General features: G+C 43.9%; 1 protein-coding gene across 3 annotated transcripts in view; it reads left to right on the top strand.

Annotated features, from left to right (window-relative positions):
* The window catches only part of ADTRP (androgen dependent TFPI regulating protein), a 67,972-nt gene that overhangs the window by 30,884 nt on the left and 19,978 nt on the right, over window positions 1-17,110 (top strand). For all 3 annotated transcript variants that reach the window (XR_008525993.2, XR_008525992.2, XM_002816427.5), the window contains exon 5: window positions 14,688-14,803. Coding sequence is in view for 1 of the 3 variants with exons in the window: in XM_002816427.5 (XP_002816473.3) it covers window positions 14,688-14,803 (116 nt within the window). In the remaining 2 variants the exon portion in view is untranslated. The remainder of the gene's footprint in view (window positions 1-14,687; window positions 14,804-17,110) is intronic.

The following is a 17,110-nucleotide window of genomic DNA, read 5'->3' as shown; positions in this document are numbered from 1 at the left end:
TATCAGCATGGAAGTTATGCACACAAGCCTACAAGAACTACCTGGGCCTCCTCAGGAGGGGAGAGGTGAAATGCAAGTCCTATTTGTTAATTGGGATTTTCCGCCATTCAGGGATTTAACCAGAAACCAAACTCTCAGGTCTGCCCCAGGCCTGCACTGGCTGCCTAATGCCCCAAGGTGTAAATTCTTCCAACATAGTGGCTGTTTTTTAATTTTTCCCCAATTTCCCAACCTCTTTTATTCTCGTGAATCATATTGGGGTCTTTTGTCCCTTTGGCCTTACTGGAAGCAGAATGGCACCTGCTGCTTGAGCAATTTTCTGAGTCCTGTTCTCTGGCCTCCAGTCTTTGGAACTGACTGCTCTATAAGATGAAAGTAAAGATGTGGAAAGACAACTCTTCTTCCTACCACCCAAAGCAGAGGCAAACCTCAAGTCATAGCTTCATTTTCTTGAGCCCTGAACTGTTTCCTACAAAGATTTTCAGAGGTGGGAGAAGGGCTGGCTAACTGGGAGTTCCTTTGGGGCAAACGCTGTCAGTCAAGCACACAAGTGTGCTTCTTGGAATGGAACGTAACCCAAGAGTGTTGCCCTCAGACCTGTACTTAGGACCTATTCTTATTCTGCTCATTCGTCATACTCTAGTCACCAATTATCTCCATGTTACCAAATTCCAGGCACCTGTTTTTGCCCCCATCTTCCTCATCTCTCAGCAGCACTGGGCACCTCTCTCTCCTTGAAACTCTGCTTCTTTAACCCTTTGATGCCACACTCCCTTGTTCTTCTCCTACCTCAGTTTCCGCTTGGATCCCCCGCTTGCCCTCTAAAGGATGGTGTTCTTCCAGGCTTCCCATGGGACCTCTGCTTTGCTAATGCCCTTTCCCCAGTAACTGGCATCCATCCATTCCCATGGCTTTTGTTCTCTCCATGTGCTGAGTATCTAGCTCAGATCTACCTTGAGTTCCAGCTAGCTGCTACCTGACCTTGCTACTGTATACATCAGTAGGTATCTCACAGGTATCTCTGAATCAACATGTACAGAGCTGAATATATTATACTCTCACTGAATATATTGTATTATATCATAATATCTCACTGAATATATTATATTCTCATCTATTCTGAGCATCTCCATCTCAGGAAATGGAACCATCATCCTTTTAATTGCCCAAGACAGAAACCAGCATTGACTCTGCCACCTCCCTCCACTCTATCCATTCCATTAGCTACTCTCATCCATTCTACCTCCAAAATAGGTAGCAAATCTGTTCACTTTCTAGTTCCACTGCCAACACCCTCGTGGCCACATTTATTTCTCACCTAAATACAACATCTCCAAACTGGTCCTCCAGCTTTCATTTTCGGGCCCCTACAGACCATGGCAAAATCAATTGCGAAATGTTATTTCCCTTTTTAGTATTCAGCAGTGGCTTCCCGCTTCACTTAGAATAAACCTGAACTCCTTCCTATGGCCAACAAAACCTGGTAAACCTGGGCCCTGCTTAATGCTGCAGACACAGATTGAACTTCTCTCCCCCTGGCACTCCATGTTCCAGCCATTCCAGGCTTTACTGTGCCCTGCAGCTCTTGAAGTTCGTTCTCCTACCAGGACCTTCGCGCGTGCTGCACCCTTGCCCAAGATGCTCCCTATCTGCTCCCCCATGGCTCACCCGTAGCTTTTAGAACACATCTTAGACATGGTCTTCTCAGAATGGCTTTCCCTGACTGCCTTCCATGAAGTACGTTCCTCCACTTGTGTTCTGGTACCTAGATTGCTGGTTTTTTTCCTTCATAGCATGTATTGTGATTGGTATCTGTTTCCCTACTTGCTCATAGGAAATCATGCCCATTGACTGTAAGGTCTGAAAGGCCAGGGACTACATCTGTCTGCCTTCCGATCCTTAGCACCCCACACAATGCCTGGCATGAGGTAGGCACTTAATGGTTATGGCATGAGAGAATTAATGAAGACTTCGTCTCTTACTTTAGTAGTTTCTCTATGACTCTGACTGACCCCAGAGTTCCTCTTCCTTTGGGGTGGAGTGGGGTGTGCTGGGGCCAAGAAGCATTAGAGGCAGAAGGAAAGCCTTTAGCAACCCACAGTGTCAGCGTCTGTAGCTGACACTGTATATTTGGAAACTTTGGGTTGTTCTTTTATACAGAAAGTTATAAATGAGGACACTGCTAGGAAGCTTACCGGTGCCTTGAAATATCTATAGGGCTTTTGGTTGTTAGATCTGAGACATGTGGTCTAATCATGACTGACTTACGTTCAAAGAGATGCATAGAGTCATAATTACATATATTTTGCTTGAGGCGAAACAATGTCTGTTCTGATTGGTGCGGTAGCTAAAAGCATATACGCTCTGGCAGAAAGTTTTCTAGGCTGATACTTTCCTCTGTACATCCACCGTGGTCAGATGTTAATTAGGTAACTGTGTATTCATGTCTCCAAAGAATTAGTGAATCAAAGAGAAAAGGAGGCAGAGTCTGAAATTAAGCAGAGGAATAAGGACATGGTGGTAACCAGATGAAATAGAGGCCATCAGGGGAAGAGCAGAAACAGTTGAAAAAAGAAACAGCCCCTTTCTATCTCTGTGAAAGCCTGTGATAGGTCAGTTTCCCTCCTCATCACTATTGCTGGGCCGCTGCTGGCCCTGGGAGACATACTTGATGCTATCCAACCAGGGGTTCCTGTTGATGGGCAAAGAAGCTAGGAATGAGGTTCATTTGTTGTGCATATGAAAAGTAAATCCATGCCTGTGGAATTCCACAAATAGAAACAGAACAAGTTTTTTCATGGCTGCTATGGAATTTGGAGTTTTAACAGTCCAATAGCAATCAAGTTTCTTCTTATGTTGAGGTCAGAATAAAAAGAAAAGCCTCATAAAAGCAGAGGAGATTTCAGCATTTCTCTTCCTTTTATTAGAAACTAATTTACCCATGAAAATTCAGCTTGAAAGCTAAAGTGCCCTACACAAACAAACAAAACAAACCCTTGTGCTTTTTGTGCCTTCTGACTTTGGAAACCAAAAAGTGCACAATCATTTCAGAGGGGTATTCTGGAGAGTTCGCCTGGTACAAATTGGTTATGAATAAAAGCGTGTGTGTGTCTTTAGCATCTCCCTCTGAACACAACTAGGAACTCCTAAAAACCACATTGTATTATTCTGTGGTGAGAAGGAATTTTGTGACCTTTGGAGAAATTTTGTTTCAGTTTTTCCTGAGAAGACCGTGATAAGGAAGTGAGCCACATTTCTTAGCCATGGGAAGTTTGTCTCAATGCCCCAGGCTTGCGTTCTCAGGAGTGTAGCAGATTCTAAGCAAGTGGGCTTCTTGCCAACTGGTCCTGCGTTGCAGGTACCCAAATTTTACACTTACAAACTTGTTAAGATTCCCAGCCAACCTCAGGGTTGTGGAACTGACGGCAGTGGCCTCTGGGGAGCATCTCTATGCTGACCTTCCCTCAGTGTTCAGGCTCCTGGCTCCACATCCAAGAATCCGCTGAACAGGAGGTTGAGCCCTAAAGGTCCCAGACACTCAACAAGAAATGGAGGACTTAGCCTGGAAGGAAGGACAGGCTCATTGGAAACACAAGGGGCAAGCACCTGGCCTGCATGCTTGCCAACAGCCTTCTTGTCTGGAAACCCAGTAGACTTGGTGCCCATGCCTGATTACCACTCCATGACATTGGACACATCTCTCCTGAAATAGTTCTTTCCCTCTTTTCCTTACCTCTGGACTTTCTGACCACTCCTGTCAATCAGCCTTGCAAAATGCTTTTGTTTTGCCTATTTCTTAAATCAAGGATTCTCAACCAGGATGGATTGTGCCCTGCAGGGGACTTTGGCAATGTCTAGAGACAGCTTTAATTGTCACAACTTTGTGGAGTGGGGAAGGCTTGCTACTAGGTAGAAGCCAAGGATGCTGCTTAACATCCTACAATGCGCAGGCCAGCCTACCCCCCACCACAAAGACTTCTGGATTCTAAAACATCAGCAGTACAGAGGTTTAGAAACCCTGACTCAACTGGTGTGTCTCCACAGTGCTTTCTCCTATATGCTTTATTCTTTCTCCAACTCATATACTCTTTGGGTTATCTCATCTATTACCACTTAACACAGTGATGTCCATACTCTGATGGCTCCCAAACCTCTGTCTCCAGCTGGATTTCTTCTCTGAGTGTCAAACTCATAAATTTACTATGCTACTGGACGTCTTTAGCTTGTTAGCCTATAGATGGCCTTCTGCTTTTGTTTTGTTTTGCTCTTGGATTCTCAGCAAGAAAAAAAAGTTCATGGATGGGCGGGGTGGCTCATGCCTATAATCCCAGCACTTTCAGAGGCCAAGGCAGGCAGATTACTTGAGGTCAGGAGTTCGAGACCAGCCTGGCCAACATGGTGAAACCCCATCTCTACTAAAAATACAAAAATTAGCCAGGTGCAATGGCACACGCCTGTAATCCCAGCTACTTGGGAGGCTGAGGCAGGAGAATCGCTTGAACCCAGGCAGCAGAGGTTGCAGTGAGCCAAGATCATGTCACTGCGCTCCAGCCTGGGTGACAGAGCGAGACTCTGTCTCAAAAAAAACAAAAAAGAAAAAAAATGTTCATAATTGAAAAAGTAACCTCTCACATGTAGTTATATGTTTTTAATAATAGGGAATTAAAATGAACTTTTATGTTGAAATAACAAAACACAATTTAGTGGCGCATTCTGAGATTGTTAGATACAGCTTGGGAATGTCAAAAGCTGTTGAGGGGAAATCCTTGAGTCTTTTAGGATAGGAAGATTTTGCCGTAACTCATTCTTTGATTTAAACAAGGACTTGTGGTCTTTCATTGTGGACTCCAAAGGCTTGATGTGGTGCTGCCTACTGTTGTCTAACATTTTCAGAGCCTCCTCTACATAATGCTTTAGGACTCACCTAGTCCTAGATTGACACTGTAGGGTTACAATAGATATAAGTTGAAATTTATTAATATTTTTTGAGTTCAAAGACCATATCTTATATACCTTTCAGTTACCTAGAATGCTGAAGCAGAACTGCTTCTTAAGAGATACTTGATGGGTATTGAATGAAGGCATTTCCTAGGAAAACAACTTCTTGTCTTTTACCTTTAGGCCCTACTCTTAGCCATTCCCTTCTCCACTAGCAAGAGGTACACAGGTACACACACACATACACACACACCCACAGATAGAGAGAGAGAGAGAGAGAGAGAGAGAGAGAAAGAGATTGAATAACCCTAAATCAACTGATTATGTGCATTTAGAAAAATCACCAGTGAGTAGATGCCATTCTCACAAAACAGCCTGCACGTCCCTTTAGAAAACCCTCATAGGTCAGCAAGGGAGAGAAGGCCAGAGGCAGGAAGGAGAAAGTGTGGAAACATCTGTCATGGGATCAGTCATGCGGAAGGTTTGGAACTGTGCCCCTGAGTTTGTGCTTACAGGGTGCTTTCCAGAACCACTATTATCTCCCAGGGAAACCAGCTGCGCTTACACACTCTGAGCCCTTACTTGACATCGTGATGAGATATCGGAAAGGAAGGGATAGTGCCCTGAGACACAGTTTCCCAAAAGTGAGAGTAGATCCCCATGCTTCCTAAACTTCCTCTTTCTTTAAAAGAACAATCTCTTTCCTCCAACTTGGAGCAGCTTTGCAGAGAGCTGCCCATCTGTTTCTGTCTTTAAAACAAGTCTCCATGTGCACCATGTGAAGCCAGGCAAAGAAGCATGGAGGAAAGTGAATTGCAGATCGATGAAGAGGAGGGGCATGGAGGAGATACCAAGCAAAACCCGGGGGCCTTTCCACCTGGCCCCATCTCAGAATGTAGAGCCACAGACCAGTGAGTCTCAAGATGAACAAAGGACAGTCTCTGCTGGCTCCATATCTTCTGACTTCCTGCAGGGCTGCCAGCTCCTGTTCAGTGGTGCCTTTTCATTGAGTCTACCATTTAGTTACTATACAGCGGGCACCCATTGATTGTTTCCAAGAGTCATACTTGTTCACAGGCTTTCCTGTAGCCCCCATGTTAGTTCATTTTGCATTGCTGTAAAGAAATATTTGAGACTGGGTAATTTACAAAGAAAAGAGGTTTATTTGGCTGACAGCTCTGCAGGCTGTACAGGAAGCAAAAGCATGCTGCTAGCATCTGCCTGGCTTCTGTGAGGACCTCAGGAAGCTTTTCCTCATGGCAGAAGGCAAGGGAGATGTCCTGTCACATGGAAAGAGAAGAAGAGAGGCAAGAGAGAAGGGAGGAGGTGCCAGGATCTTTTTACGAACCAGATCTCATGGGAACTAAGGGTGAGAACTCATTCATTACTCAAACACACCAAGCTGTTCATAGTGGATCCACCCCCATGGCCCAAGCACTTCCCACTGGGCCCCATCTTTAACAATGGGGATCAAATTTCAACATGAGATTTGGAGGGGACAAATATCCAAAGTATATTGACTCCCAACACCCATTTCCAAGCTTTGGGGTGCCATTTACAGCCGTGAGAAATCCTTAAGGTCACCAGCTGGAAGTGGGGTTGATTCTGCAACCCTGCCATCCTGGACGCAGCCTGCTATGTGGGTGCTGGCATCCAGTGAAGCAAGTCTGGGTTGGCTTCCCAGGTTGTGCAGAAGACCTCTCTTCCTCTTCTGCCCCACTTTGTTTCATTGACTCGTTCATTAATGTCACTGATGTTAAGTGGCCAGAATAGATTAAACACTGTGGTAGGCACTAGAGAGAAAATGGTGACCCTAAGCCTTGAGTTGCTTCCATCTCTGGAAGACTTTTGTCAGTATTAGGCGAACGTACAAGTGTTATGTCATGAGGGGAATGAGCACAGGAGCCTTCAGTTCTGCCAAGACAGGGCACCTGCTGGAGTTTCAGGATTCAGCTAAGGGCCACTGAGCCCTGTAATGTGATGTGAAGGCCAAGGGGGCTGAGGGAGGGAGGGACAGGTGAGTGCTGTATCCACAGTGAGAGAGGAAACCTGGTCTTCAGGTGGGAGTGCAGACTAATTAGAGAGAGGACACGGGAAGAAAGACAGATCCCTGGGACCTCTGCAAACCACATTAAAGACTCGATCCTACAGTGGACAAGTGCACAAGAAAAATAGTCAAAATATGTGTTAAGGAGAGGCTGGAGGGGAGTCCTGAAAAAACAAATGAGAGCTTTGCCCTCAAAGAGTTTATCATCTCTATAAGAAAAGGAAGGGGAAAAAAACACATGAAATTGACAGTGTGAAAAACAAAATGGAATATTGTTAAGCACTGAAGCATTGAATGCAGACCAAAGGGGCTGCAGAACAGACAGAAGAGTGAACATCCCATGAGAAGGCAGGACAGGCCACAGCCTTGCAAATACAGAAGGGCTGGGGATGGTTTCCTTGGTGAGCCTTCTTATTTGCAATAAAAGGGTTCAACATTAGCATTGACTCTTTTAACTTCTCCAAGTATTTAGATAACTGTGTTATCAACAGTGGTAATGCCTGCACTCCAGGCTTTAAACAAAGAATAAAATCCTGGCTGGTGTCCGATTCACAATTGGAACGAAAACAAACAAAACACCCATGGGGAAAATGGTACTTCTAGAGTTCCTCTACTGCTCAGATCACATAAGGCTACAAAATTATAAAATATTACCTCCTCACTGGCAGCATCTCTTTCACTTGATTGAGCTTCGTTATTTTGCCTTCAGATATTATCAGTTTATGGAAATTAGACCTCTGAACTGTTTGTTATGGGGACACTGTTGAGGTCACTATGAGGCTTAGTCCCGCTAAAATGAAAATGCAATGGTAGTAATTTCTTTCAGGCCTAATGCCTAGGGGGAAAACTTTAATTTCTCTGAAAAACAAAAACTAGGAAGTGTGTACATTTCATCTCTCTCTTTTTACTTTATCTGTCTGGGAACATATTGCTAAACTTGAATCTCAACAATAGAAGCCCAGTAAGCCTTCTGGTTGGTGTATTTGTGTTTCAGTGTTCTTCTGAGTTCTAATTTTCATTTCTATCTTCTCATGTTAATAAATGGGCTTTTTTAGTAAGGTATCTCAAAGATGTATGGGGCTATTGGGAGAGAAAAAATTAAAGAATTTAAAAAATGAAAAAAGGGAAGAATACTAGAGAAGAAAAATGGGTTGAAACAAAAGGATAATAAGGAGACTGAGTAGAAGGGAGGGAGCCTGCTGAGATGCTCTGAGATGAGGGAAGGTGTATAGATAGTGGACAGAGGCAATAGAGAGCCACAGACGGTTTTTGAGCTGGGGAGTAGCAACATTAAAACTTCTTTTTTAGGTTTGCCTGATTGCAACGTACCAGACTATGCACCTGATTATATGTACCAAAATAGGGAAAAGCTAAGTGATTGTAGGTACCAAAATAGGGAAAAGCTAAGGAAGTGATGCCTGGGAAGATAAAAGAATAAGCAGCTATGAGAAGCATTTTGGTAGAAAAGTGAATGAAGTTTGAGTGTAAGGAGTAAAGGAGTGAGTCAGCACTGACAGCAGGTGTGTAGGGTGTTATTATTTCCAGAGAGAGCTCAATAGGAAGAAGGGATTTGGATACTTTGGAAAGAGAGGGGAAGGGGGCAGGAAGAGGTGGATATATTCCTGATTCCTGATTGTAGGGTCCTAAGATCCCATACCTTCTTGAAAAAAAAAAATCTTATCCTTAACTGGATAGAATCCAAATTGCCACTTCTTCACCAGGCTGGATTCCTTCAAAGCCAACTAGTTTTGTGATAGAATGATGCTTTGAGATATTGGTCAAACTACATATTAACCCAAAGGACAGCAGTGTAGTAAGTAAAAGATCCCTTAAAAATTCTCTTCAGAAGATTCATAAAGTTGTCATTTAACCATCTGTTCAAGTCACATAAGAGTTCATAAACAACACTATGCTTTTCTTCCTTGGCCCAGTGGGGCATTCATTTCTCTTTCCGGATCAGTAAAGACTATTCATGTTTCCCGCAATGTCTTATTATGACAAATTTCAAACATAAAGCAAGGTTGAAAGAATTTTACAGTGAATAGCTGGGTCACCCACCACTTAGATTCCACTGTTAATAGTTTACTGTTTTTGCTTTCACATAAATCTCTCCACCTGTGCATCCATTTATTCATCTTGTTTTTGGTGCATTTCAGAGTAAATTGCAAACATGACTACTCTTTGCCATATAACTTGCATTTGCAAGCTGGGGAACCTGTGTTAGCCCACCTAGGTTGACAATGGAGAGCAAAGAGAAGTCAGTGGCTCTTTCTGTGGGTGGTTTCTCTCCCCAGTCCCTTCCTCCCCATGAATTTTAATCTTGACTCTTTAACAACAGTGGTGTCTAGCCTGTGCACTTGAGTTCCTACAAAGTAGAAAAGGGAATTTTTACAAACCAATTCTCTTTAAAAACTTCAGTCTCTGAGACTGAAAAGACTCCTACAGGTAGTGTAGTTGGAAGTTGTTGTTTTTTCTTAAGTCCCATAGAGACATAAGCTCTATAGCCTATGTGCACATTTCCAGATTTCCAGATATCAGATTTACTTAAAGCAAAACTGTATCTTTAATGATGTAAGAAACATAGAGAATACAGATGGTCTCTGCTTTCAGATACAAAATATTCCTAAAAATGTCATGGACCATCACCATTGTCTCTACCTGTAGGGAGTTAGAGGCAGAAATTGTAGCACAGGAAGTTAGTGAGGAAGGAGGTCAAAGTTTTTAGCTGGCAAATGGATGGTATTATCAAAACCAGAGATTGCCTTACTGGAATTTACAAAACAACTATTACTGCATGCCTTTATTGCGTGCAATTTTCAAGCTTAAGAAATGTGACCCAGCAGCATAATAATAAGCCTGGATATGATGGCATCCGATTAAGGTTTGTTTTGCCTCCATTTCTATGTCTATTGTATTTACATTTATGTTTTAATTGATATTTTGGTCATGTGTTTCCCCCAAAGAGATTTTGTGAAGGCTTCCATTTTTTAAAATTAAAAAATGATATATTTGATATATTGTAAACAAAAGAAATCCTCCTTAATGTACTCAGAAATGAGATCTTGTTAGTGCACTAAAACTTCACTTAAAAATATTTATCTGTTAGTACCATAAGCAAACCAAAGGTATTATTGTAGAGACTTGGAGGAAAGGACCTCAGTTTGGGAAGAGCCAATATCAGGAACTAATTCTCAGATCGGAATGTGGCCTGAATAGAGGAGAGGAAGAGAGTATTAAGGCAAATATGCAGCAGGTGATATAGAAACAGCATCTGAAGGAGAAAGCCTCTTGATGACCCATCTGAGAGGGTCGAAGTCAGTTTATTTATCTTGGTCAACTCAAACTCAACACAAGAGATAGTCCAGAAGGGAAAAGAAATAGAGGAAACAAGCAGAGATTACATATTTTTTATGTTATCATCTGATTTTACAATATGTAGGCTCTCTGAATTTTTTTCACTGGAGAAAATTAAGTGCTCTTGACCCCGCAGGAACCTTAGGATAAGAGTGTGATCAGCCTAGCCTTAAAGATTCAGTCTCTGGCGCTTCCGTGACAGTGATAAAGACCTGTCAGATCCATGTGTCATCTCAGTGATTAAGGCTTGCTTCTTTCTCAAGGGTCAGGCAAACTTCATCCTACTGTAAGTTTAGCCTCATATGCAGGGAAATTGTTTGATGGAGCCACTTATCTACCTGTATGGGGTGAGTACAAACAAGTGCTCAAATCATTATCACTATTTTCCATGTTGTCACTCATGCAACCTCGTACAAATTTTCCATGGGCTGGTAAATCTTAGTACTTATCTGCAAGGCTATTTTATAAGCAGAGAATCTAGTGTGATCATTACACTAATACTTAATACTTCATGCTTGTAGTTCTCACTCCAAGATATTCAGGTGAAAGTTGGCATTTTATGGAGGAATGTGGGGGAAGGTATAATTGAGTAGAAAAGGATGGGAGAAGAACATCTCTTTATAACCGTTGCATTTGGAAAGAGACATTTAAAGGAAAATCTACCAAAATGATGACTTTAATGACAAGGAAAGATAGCTCCACTAGATCCCCTCTGTTTACACATGCTATTGTTTCAGCCCTTGATGTTTTGTTTACTTTGGAAGGAAATATTTTACCCCCTCTGAGATAATTAATTTTTGTCAGCTTCACTGTTTATAAGGGAAACTGAGAAACTGTTAATTGAAATACAGAATGAGTCAGTGTTTCCAGTAATTTTTGGCAGCATTCTAATTTATGTCAATCCCAGCCTAATTATTAGATTTTTTGGAAGCAAAAACATATTTGATTTTTCTCTTACTGAATTTGTTCTTCCTTTTTTTTTGGAAATATGTGCTGTCTGACAAAGGTCATATGATTTATGTCAAAGTGAGGTGAAATACCCATACGTTTGAAACACCAGAAGGCTTATTGCATCATGTTTAGCTCTTCACTGCAGCTCAATATTTAGAAGGCTCTTTTCCTCATTCCTATCCCCAGCCCCGACCGGAAAATGTGATTCTTGCAAAGACCTTTTAGCTAGGATGAAGTTGAGGTATATGGCCCATCACTAATGACATCACTGAAGTAAATTTCCCAGAAGCCATCAGGGAGAATTCATTTGGAAATCCAATTGAATGTCACTTGCAAAGGGCAGGCTCCTGAAAGAGGTGACCAGTCATGCATTCCTGAGTTGTTTGTTATAAAAGCATTAATCACTGTGAACTCATTTACTCCTAACGCGAACACACTACATTATTCCACAGGAATTCTGTTCCAAATGATCGTTAATGTAGAGGACGGGAGCTGCTGATTGTGGGCAGGGTTAATAAAATTCGTCAGATCCATGGCCAGTATAATGGGCTTGTTAATGGTTTTTAATAGAGGTTGGATCTTCCTGGCTGCAGCAGAGTGAAGGCTGGGAGAGAGGGGCAGGTGGCTGTGCCGGGAGACAGCTCCATCTCCTGCCTGCTGAGGTGGCCTCTGGATGAAGACAGCATCCCTGTTGGTCACTGAGCATCAGCAGGGCTCCAAGGTGGCCTTGACTGGGAATGCAGGCACCAGCTGTGGGCTGGGGAGGGAGCCCCAGGGACAACCATACTCCAGCAGCTGGCATGCCACAGCCTCTTGCAGACCACAGGCCAGAGTTCATCTAAGCACCTGAAGCCATGGATATCCCAGACCCTTGCTTGCACCCCACCCTGGGCCCACCGATGAGATGAAAGACAACAGTCACACTGATAATAGTGACAACCCCAGCAAATGCTCACTGAAGCTCTCCAGGGCCAAAGACTAAGCATATTACACGCACTCATGTCAATCCCCATAGCAGCATCACTAGCTGTTATAAAATGTCCCCATTTTATAACTGGGGAAGCTGAAGTTCAGAGAGATTTGGTCACTAGCCCAGGGTTAGATTAGAAACTGTGTGCCTTTGGATGCCATGCTCTTTTATTAGAGGGAGAGACACAGAAGCTGCAGCCTAAAATCAGACTGAAGAAATATGCAAGGTGTGACGGGGGCCTGGGAGTCTTTCCATTCGTTTCTCCAACCAGTCAGTATGTTCAGGACCAACCTTGAGCAGATTATCTAAAAGCTGTAGCTTGTCTGCAATGCTGTTCCTCTAGGCATTGTTAGTAAAATTCAGGGTGCCCAGGGCCCTTGAGATGCCCAGGTGCTCTGGGCCACCCCACTGTGGCCCTAACTGGGGCACCCTAAGAGGTCCTCTTCACCCAGTGCTGCCCTGTACTTACAGCTTGGTCCTTCTCACCCTGCTCCTGCCTCACCAAAACTTGACCCATTTCTGGTCATCTGTGGGTCATCATGATATCCGACTGCTATAGCCAGATCAGCTCAGATGGGAGGAAGCTACTGCTTCCTGGGGATGCCTCCTGAGCACAAGACTTTTGTGAATGACAGCAAAGACTGCCCAGAGCCAGCACCCAGAGTTCCAGCTGCATTGCTGGGCATGGGAACGCAATGACATTCCCGAGCTCCAGAGACTGCCCTAACTGAGGGGCCAACACCGCTGCCTTGGAGCTCAGGAACAAGATGGGGCGGGAGCTTGCAGGTGGAGACTGTGGGTGAAAGCGGCAGCCACGAGCTGAGGAAATTGGCAAGCAGGAGTGAAGGAGGAATGATAGCTGGAACTACAAAAAAATGCAAAATACTAGCACTACTAGATGTTTCCAGTAAGCTCAGAGGGTGGCAGAAGGACTTCATAAATGTCATCAATAAATGAAAAGACATGGCACACATACTCCAGTGACCTTTCCCAGGTCAGCTTCTATAACCAAGACGACAGCAGGCTGCAGCAGTCTTTGCATCTGAAAACGCCACCATTCCTAAAGTTATTTCCTTGATTATGTCATTTAAAAAAATCTACTGTTAAGGGTTTGGAGGATGTAAGAAAACAGATGGTTATAAGGAGGGGGTGAGGCAGGGCAGGAGGGGGAGGACATGGGGTTTCAGAGGGAGGCTCACGCATACCCCACACACTTACCACCCTCAGCAGGACTGAGCTCAGTTACACCATGCTAAGTGCAACAAGAAACGCAGAACTGGGTGGAAAGTGTTCTCCGGCCCCCCAGAGCGTACGAATATACACCATAAGTGCTAGACTACATGGCACAGGATATAAATGCAGTCGAGTTGAGTGAGAGAAATTAGCAAGAGGAAAATTCAGAGACAGTATCATGGAAGATTGCACTGGCTGCGAAGAACATAGAGGATTTGAATCCCAGGGAGAGAAGGCACAGTCCACACAGGGAGAGGAAGCAGGGACAGGAGGCTGGAAGTACGAGGGAGCATACCGAGCACAACGGAGGGTGAAGGAGACAGCCTCAGTCTAACAGAGGAGGGGTGGGTGTGTGTATATGTGCACAAATGTATGAATGTGTGTGAGAATATGCAAGAGTATGGATGTGTGCATGTGCATGTGTGGGCACAAATGTGTGTGAGAATATGCCGAAGTGGTATGTGTGAGTGTGCGTGTTTGTGCACAAACGTGTGAATATCTGTGAGTATGCATGAACGTGTGTGTGCATGTGCGTGGATGTGCATGGATATATATATGCCTGAGTGTGAGTGTGCATGTTTGTGCATGAATGTGTGAATGTTTGTGAGAGTATGCATGAGTGAGTGTGTGTGTGTGTGTGTGTGTGTGTGTGTGTTTTAGGAGAGGGCCAGGCATGGTGGCTTATGCCAAGCCGCCAAGCCAGCACTTTTGGAGGCCAAGGCGGGCAGATCACTTGAGTTCAGGAATTAGCCGGGCTTGGTGGCACATGCCTATAATCCCAGCTACTCAGGAGGCTGAGGCAGGAGAATCGCTTGAACCTGGGAGGCAGAGGCTGCAGTGAGCCGAGATCGCGCCACTGCACTCCAGCCTGGGTGAGTGACAGAGCAAGACTGCATCTCCACCCCCGCCATCCCCCGCAAAAAAAAGTGGGGAGAGGGGAGCAGTGGGCAATAAGCAGGACCGGAGGGAGGGTGAGACACATTGCAAAGTCCTTGGTAGCCAGACAGAGGAGTTTGGACTAATGTAGTAGGCAAGAGGGAGCCACTGTAGGTCCTTGGGCCTCTAGGGAGCATGACCTGGAAAGGTTCATCTAGCAGTGTGTAAGAGGTAGACTGGAAGGGGAACAGAGAATTATGGGCACTATAGGCACCCTGGACACCCTGCCATTCTGATTTGCCATTTTCTCTCCTCCAGCACACTTTCATATTCCCCATCACATTGGCTGAAGTCATCCTCAGGCCTCACTCCTATCCATCAAAGAAGACAGGACTCACCTTGCTGGCTGCTGCCAGCATTGCTTATATCAGCCGGTAAGAATTACATGGAGAAAGTCAACTTAGGCTTGTCATTCACGACCCTGAGGGAAGTTCCAGAAATGTGTACTGTTCTGTCAGAATCCCTTTATCTTGGTTTAATAAGGATTTAATCATGTTTACATTTCAAGAAGCATCCTTATTGTTTGATTTTAATGCTGATGGAAACCTCCCAAGCACAGAAACATGCAGGTGTGCACACACATACACAGCAAGTCACAACTTCCCTTCTCTGTCTCATGAAGAATTAATCATTGCAAAGCCACGCATCTTGCTTTCCCAAGAAAATGTTGCTCCTTGGTTCTATCTTCAATGAACATGTTTGAATGGCTGAGGGATCTGAGGCATCTAACTACATTCTACCTAAAAAGGCATTTAGTGGGCAGAGCGTGCTAGGTTTGTCCACTTCTGTTGCCTGTTTCATTATGGGCTTATTTGCATCAGCAGCTGGCATCAGAGCTCCTAGAAGGCATTTGGGCAATTGCATGGGAGATGATTTCAGTAGCTGGCCTAGATTTCATCATTCAACCACCTGGCAACACTCATTTTCAGAAACGCTGCCCAATAGTCTATAATCAAGGGAACGTGCTTGGCCTTTCACCCAGTGACTGAGAAACTTTTCTTCCATTCTATAACCTTCTCATCTAGCACTATGCTTTTGTTCCTTCTGAAAGAAAGAGGCTTGCTGAATACAAGACCTGCAGATTGGAAGCTAATCAGTGTTCCTTCTCTAGACTCACACAAGCTATTCACATGTGACAATCTGGATGACCCTCCGATCCCTATGTGTGGGGAAGTTTCGTTCAGTTCAGTGCTCTGTCAGGGATGGAAGCAGAGAGAGAGACAAAGAGTGCATTGCAAAGAACTTGGGCTCTAGCAGTGCCTGTTTTATGGACTCGACCAGACTTTGTCTCAGAGCAAATAAACTTGGTGCCCAGACCTCATCCGCTGTTTTCTTCCTAGCCCTTCCTTCCCTTTTGTGGTGTCTACCCCTCCCACCTTTCTGTGCCCCTCTTTCCCTGAGTACCCAAATCTTTCTTCTCCCATCTTAAAGAAAGCATTTGCTCAATAAATCTACCCCAAGACTCCGGTGCTCTATATTGTTCTTCAGCCTCTGAAGCCTTTACATTTTAACAAAGGAACTTTCAGAGAACGAGGCTTAAGCTTGGGACCTACTGATAGTTGATGTCTGGAGCACTCTGTTGAAAAGGATTCTGAGGCATTACCAAGAAAAAGTTGTGTGATTATTAGGCAATGACTTTCAATAGCATGACAATGGACAGTGGTAAGATATATGCTATGTGTTTGCCATATCTGGCTTAACACAAAGGAATATATCGCTAAAGACAGAGTATCTGGGACCTGGATTGGGGTAAGAGTATAGACACATAAAGATTTTGTTGTTGTTGTTCTTGCATGTATGGAAGAGAAGCAAAGTGGAAGCTAGCTGATTATACACATGAATTTGTATGCTGTATTTTTTTTTTTTGGTGGTCTTTAACTTACTCTTTTATTGCCAAGTGTAAATCTTGTAGTTCGTATATGTGTTGTTACCTTTTACTTACTAATGTATTCTACCTAAGGACTTGTAAGTTGATTATCAGTTCACATATCTGACCCTTGTTGTTCTTTTCCTTTTTTGGGGACCAAGAAGATAAAAAGCACCTAAGGCCACTGCTGTTATTGGGGAAAATTGTAGTGTCTATAAAAATGAGAAGTAGTAGCCAGGAGGTTGGTTTGTCAGTACCTGGGTGGGTGTCCCCATGATGCAGGTAATTAGGATGTTGGAGAAAGAAATGCGACAAGAAGGGAGCCAGGTACAAGTGCATCCTTTATCCATTCAGTGGTTCACCAGCACCAGGCACTGTGCTAAAATACGGAGGATACAGTGAAGTTCAGGAAACCTGCTACCTTTAGAGGCTGTCTGGGAAAGAGGAGCATAACAGACAGTGGGAGACAGGGTGATAGGACTGTAATAGGCATAAGCCCAGGATGCTATGGGCACACAGAGAGATGTGCAGGACTGGCTTCTTAAAGGGAAGCACTGTCTAAGCTGAGGCCCAAGGAATGAGTAAGAATAGGTCAAAAGAGACATGGAAAAGACCTTCAGGCAGAAAAAACAGCATCTGCAAAGGGCTTGAGGAGCTGAGGGTATGGCTGAATTGGAGGACAGGGTAAAGCCAGGTCGTAAATCCACATCAGTGAGCTTGGACTTTTAAACCAAGTGCTTTTCTGTAGAAAAGTGTTATAATCAGAGGAATGAAATGACGTGGTTTATGTAAGAAAGCTGATTAGAAAGACAAT

The sequence above is a fragment of the Pongo abelii genome, chromosome 5 (assembly GCF_028885655.2).
Source record: "Pongo abelii isolate AG06213 chromosome 5, NHGRI_mPonAbe1-v2.0_pri, whole genome shotgun sequence".
NCBI lineage: Eukaryota > Metazoa > Chordata > Mammalia > Primates > Hominidae > Pongo > Pongo abelii.
Note: the sequence above shows the minus strand (reverse complement) of the source record. Positions and strands in the feature narration are given on the sequence as shown.